The sequence below is a fragment of the Nanorana parkeri genome, unplaced genomic scaffold (assembly GCF_000935625.1).
Source record: "Nanorana parkeri isolate BGI_ZX_2015 unplaced genomic scaffold, ASM93562v1 scaffold650, whole genome shotgun sequence".
NCBI lineage: Eukaryota > Metazoa > Chordata > Amphibia > Anura > Dicroglossidae > Nanorana > Nanorana parkeri.
Window position 1 is genome coordinate 218,410 of NW_017306918.1, and position 6,000 is coordinate 224,409.

At 41.2% G+C, this 6,000-nt stretch overlaps 1 protein-coding gene across 1 annotated transcript in view; it reads left to right on the forward strand.

The window, feature by feature from the left end:
• HEATR1 (HEAT repeat containing 1) overlaps positions 1-3,381 on the forward strand; it is a 205,382-nt gene extending 202,001 nt beyond the window's left edge. The window contains 2 exon segments of the mRNA XM_018563295.1: positions 759-867; positions 3,263-3,381. Of these exon segments, the coding sequence (XP_018418797.1) occupies positions 759-867; positions 3,263-3,351 (198 nt within the window). The 3' untranslated portion in view covers positions 3,352-3,381.
• Positions 3,382-6,000: the final 2,619 nt, after the last annotated feature.

Sequence of the window (6,000 nt, forward strand, 5' to 3'; positions counted from 1 at the left end):
TTCATAAAAAACAAAAATGTCCAACAAAGTAATCCAGGGTCAATCACTTCGTCCAGCGATGTCCACAACTCAGTTGACTCTGCAGCATTCGGCTATTCACTTTCTGCTGTTCGGCCTTAATGAGAATAGGGGTGAAGAGCAGCGAGTGAACTGCTGGACGTTGGATCGGCAGATGTTGGATCGGCTGAGTTGAAAGTTTTCTTCACTAAGGCTCAGCCGAACATGATGAGCCTGTTCGTCAGAACCGATGGGTGCAGAAGCCGGGTGATCAGCTGAAGCAAATAGCCAAACGGTATTTGGCTCACTTCGGCTCGGTTATTCACTCAGCTGCCTTCGGTAGCTTAGTGAATAGCTCCCTAAATGATTGGATGTGATGACTGAAATGTTGCTGGTAAAATGCACTTATAAGGACAGGCATTAATACAAAGCAAGTAAAGCCAGTCTGTTCTCATGTCTATAGACACTTTTACATTTTCTATCAAATATATACAGAACAATGCCCCAGTCCAACTGTATATTTGTGGACTCCTTTCAACACCTGTCACCAGAAATTTCAGGAGAAAAGTATTGTAATTGACTGGGATAGATGTTGCAGGCTGCCATCTATTTTCCTTTTAAAATTTTCTTATAAAACAAAACATGCCCTTTGCATGCTTCTACAACAGTCTCTTATAAGGAAAAACATATGGCCAAACTGTGTATATATGATCATCATTCTTTGCATGTCTATTGACAGCTTTACATTTTTCCTTTTTCAGGTTCGCTTTGCTGCACTGCTTGTATTGGTTGATTTGGTAGAGAAATTAAGAGAGAACTATTTAGCACTGCTCCCAGAATCCATTCCTTTCCTGGCAGAACTCATGGAGGGTAAGAAAATACAAATCTTAATAGAAATTATGATTTCTTTGGATGTTTTTTATATTTATATATTTTCCTCATTTTCTGTCAGGAACACTGCTGGAGTTCCTCAGATATTGTAAATGTCTTAATCGATAATCCAGTCTGCTCTTTTACAGATACACCTATGCTTATTCATACAAAATTGATTTTATACATAGTAGCAAAAGTCTACCCATTCTAGAACCCAGTAAATTTGTCTAGCTGATCTGATTTTTAGAGCCTAAGTGTTGTGTGCAAGTGGGAGGAATGTACTGTGAGCAGGAGTGGGGTAAGTAGGTTAAGAGTGGCAGTTTAGGTGGCTGGGTCGACAGTTCTTTCAGCTGTCAAGTTGGACAATATAGCTGGGATAGCCAGAGAAGGGTTGAGGTGGTTGGAGAGGAATGCACAGTAGGGTATGGGTGTGTAGTGGGTGGGAGGGATGTGCTAAGCATTGGTGGTGAGATGCCTGGGAAAGGGATGTATTGTGAATAAAGGGGGAATATGAGGTGTCCTGGTGGAATGTCCTCAGAGCAGGAATGAGGTGGCTAGTGGAAAGTGAGGTTCCCAGGAGAAATACTCCTAGGGTCAATTCACAAAGATTATTTTCTTTATTTCGGCCGTTATTTCATTGATATCGCTTGTTATATAGTTGCTTTGTAAAGGTAGTCAATTCACAAAACTCAATAACGCTTCTTATTTTTAGGAAGTGGTAGATTAACACGTCAGACGTTATACTAACAATTGGAGTGATAAAATATGCTTGAAATGCAAATCACAAAAGGAAAAGGTCCCTTTATCACTCGTTATTGAGGTGTAGATTCATCATCCCTTTCAGGGTGGCGTTATGACAGATTTCAGGCATTATATGATGCTTTATGCACTGTGATGAATGGAGGTAAATAGAAATGGAACCTTTTTTTCTTCATTTTCACTTGGCTTAATGCTTTTGCATGGCACAAAAGAAGGTGGTATTTAGTTGTAATTTTTACAGTTTTTGTTGTCCTACAAATGTGGATGATTTTTTTACAATTAAAATTTGACTCATCTCACCTGACATAAAAAAATCAAATGTCCCTGGCCACCCTTCAGTAGGGTTGTAGAGCAAGTGAAGTGTCGCATACAACAAATTTAATTAGGGATGCACCAATACCGTTTTTTCGGTATTGCATATGAGTACCGATATGTTTTTTTGTTGTTTTGGTACTTGCCAATACCAATACCGGCATCCCAAGGTACCCTGGTGTTCTATTGGAATCAGGAAGCCGGGAGGCAGGTCATGACGTGCCACCCGGCCTCCTGATTGGTCAGGAAGCCAGTGTGCCTTCTAACAAGTGAAGCCAGCTTCCTAGCCAATCAGTAAGCCGAGAGGTGGGTCATAACCCTGACCCACCGCTCAGCTTCCTGATTGGCCAGGGAGTAGGCTCCTTGCACCCTTGCTGCACTGCCGTTTAGAGGAAACCTCCCTCTGACTGGAAGTTCCGGTATTGGGGTAAGTATCGGAGCATTTGGCCGAGTACGAGTACTTGACAAATACTCAGTATCGGCAATCGGTGCATCCCTAAATTTTATGTCAAAACAGGCTTTAGGTATTAGGCAAAGGGCAATTGCTTGCCCTCCCTACACTGTCTGTCTGATTATCAACAGATGAAGATCTAAATAAATCTAATATTTAATTATTTCGGTACAGAAAAAAAATTGTTATTTCTATATGATTACTTCTCTACTCAATTTAAAAATAGTATGCATGTGATGAATAGATTCCTTATATGTGGAATCCTTTTCTGTGGGGAAAGTAAAACAGTCATCTAGGCATCTGCTCCAACCCTTCTGCTGTCAAAATATATATTTCATACTGTTGGGTTTCCCCTTATCTTGTGTGTATTTTTTAAAAAATGTCAATAAAGCTTTATTGCACAAACAAAAAGTATGCACTGAATCTTTAATGCTTAAATGGTTATCCTCATATCTTCAGTAAAAAAAACTTCTGGGTAGGTATTGATTAGATATGCAGTTATCATGAGGAATGATTTTATATTTCTGCCTTTTTTCACTAGGACCTATGGGTTTCATGTCCTTGCCTATATGAGGTCAGACACTAGGGCTGAACACACACATGTTGCTGTCTAAGATTTACCTGCGACTATTTTAATCATGGGCCTACCTAAACAATCCATTGAATTTATTTTCAGTTCCTAGACTCTTGCACTTATTTAAGCGTGTAAAATATTTTCTGTAGCCTTGCAGTGATCTAATGCTTTAATAACAATCATCGCTTTTTAATTCTTTACAATTTTTGCTCAGACTTTTTTTTAGTAATTTGTTATTTTCCTTATGTTTAGATGAAGAGCAGTAAGTAACCACAGCTTTTTTTTTTTTAACCTAGATGAGTGTGTGGATGTAGAACAGCAGTGCCAGAAGACCATCAAGCAACTAGAGAGCATTCTTGGAGAATCGTTGCAGAGCTATTTCTGATAGATTGCGCTGCCTTCCATCAAAATATGATGCAGCCCCCTTACTTTCATGAAAAGGTGTCTTAGTCCCTCCAGCAAGCAGATTCCACTTTCCCAACAGTTTTACCTTGTTGATTTCTGTAGTGCAGGTTTACAAAAAAGTGAAATCTGTTTGCTGTGAGCAGTGCTTACTTGATACACATCCCCATTATTAGGGGTGTAGACCATGCTAAATAAGGTTGAATACAATGTTCCTGTTACATGACATAACATATAAATTCTAAGGCTTTGTGTAGACTGGAAAATGCAGCAGTCTTTCAAGTGCATTCAGCTTATTTCCGATAATAATAATGGGATAAATATATAAACTGAGCTTATGCTATAATGTCTTTTTTCACCTGTATCATTTTCTGCTGTTTCATCATAATGAAGTATTTTATACCATTAGTATGCCTATGGATCTTTTTGGTATTCATTCCTTTTGTTGATGACGTTTATTTTCAATAAAAACTTAAAAGTTATTACATTTGTAAATTTTCATGATTAACACACACTGTGTAGTAATCACGCAGAGCACAGAGGTCAGCGGTGTAAGGCACAGTTCTGTAATATCGCAGAGGTTTAACGCACAGTGTAGTAATCTCGCAGAGCACAGAGGTCAGCGGTGTAATGCAGTGTAGTAATAATGCAGAGTGCAGAGGTCAGCGTTGTAATGTGAAAATAACCGGGACTTACAGTGCACACAGCCGCCGCTACCATAGAGGCAGCACAAGCGACCGCTTGAGGGCGCTGGTGGGGGCGAGCAGAAAAACACTGCCTCCTATACACAGGAGGAGCGGCATGGACGGGCTCTGAGCTTCAGTTTCCTATATTTAGAGCCCCGCCCCAGCTCTATCTGCCTTGTGCTCTCTCCGGAGCCTGCTGGAAGCCTGCACTGTCCCTGAAGCTGTCACCAGATTAGATATTAACATTTGAATGGGCAGTATTTGCATATCAATAAGTCCAGGCCTATTCATATGTAAATATCAAGCTAATTGATATGCAAATCACCCCCATCCCCAGGGCTCGCAGTACTCGTGGGCTGCATGGCACTCCATGTAATGAAGGAAGTACCGGCCACCAATGCTGCTATGGAAGAAAAACCAACCTGAAGACTGCAAGAAAAAGGTATGTTTAAGTATGTGTATGGGATATACCTCCGCTATGTTGGCGGTCAGTGTGAATACCTTTGTTACATTGGCGGTCAGTGTGAATACTTTCGTTACATTGGCGGTCAGTGTAAATACTTTTGTTACATTGGCGGTCAGTGTGAATACCTTCGTTACATTGGCGGTCAGTGTGAATACCTTCGTTACATTGGCGGTTAGTGCTAATACTTTTGTTACATTGGCGGTTAGTGTATATACCTCCATTACAAGGGCGGTCTATGCTGTTATGCTATCTTTAGTGAAGATCTATGGGGGGTGTTCTTGCATTGGGGTGCTCCATGGTAATAGATGTGGGTTGTCAATGCCTTTGGCTTTACATATAGGGCTTCAGAAGATGATGGTCAGTCTTTTCCCAGATTCTGGATATGTTTAGTGTGAGCTGCTTTGTTATGCTTTCTGGAGTGGTACACTTTGGGGGGGTGTCTTTGTATTGTGGTACTCCACAGTAAACTATTTGGGGTAAACTTCTGAGATAATTGGTTTGACCTGTAACATGGATATCTCAGATCTCCTATTAGTTTTGGAGTGCTGCTTTATGGGATGTCTTTGCAGGGCTAGCGCTACCATAAGACTGCCTGAGGGTGGCGGGGGGAGGGAATGCACCTTCGCCTGTGTAGGCAAAAATGCTTGCACTGGCCCTACACACATTGATCTGATTTAGGTGCTCTTCCTCTCCTGGTGGTGGTGGGGGCGAGCAGCGATGTTGCCTGCATGTTCCCTGGTGATGCCTCCAGCAGCCTCCGTGTCCCCTTACTTTATGGCCTGCTCTCCTACAGCCGGCCAATGGTAAGTCTGAACTCTCCCTCTCAGCCTATAGCAGCTGAAGTGGGTGGAGGAAGCTGCAAGGTGGCTGGGGAGGATCGAGCCTGATTAGTACAGAGACAGATGAACCGATCTCTTTGTAATACGCCTTCGCACACTATACCGATGTATCCCAAAATCCAATGGGTGCTGTAACACCTGATGGATGGTGCCACAGCATACAATCTCGAAGATATGTTGTCCGCACCCCACCCATACATACACGCGTGCAAACTTGCGTCGGGTGCGCATACATGCAAAAACGACAATTGCACCCATTACGCCGCACATGTTGCATATTGTCGCAGTGAGAGCAATAATTCTAGGGCCATTAATCACTGATAACACTAAACTGATGAGCAGTGAAAGCTTTTGAAGCATGGCCTATGGTAAATTTTGGGTATGGTAGTTTTTCCAATTTTGTGGGTGCGCACAATTTTAAAGCTTGACATGTTTGGTGTCTATTTAACCAACGTGACCCCATCTTTTATATTTTACCAAAAATATGGGTAATTATAATTGTTTCATAACATTATGTAAAAAAAACATTTTTTTTTCTAAATTTCCAGTCATTTTTCCTTACAGTAAAAAATAAAAACCCCAGTGGTGATTATATATCACCATAAGAAATCTCTATCTGTCCCCAAAAAATGGTATAAAAT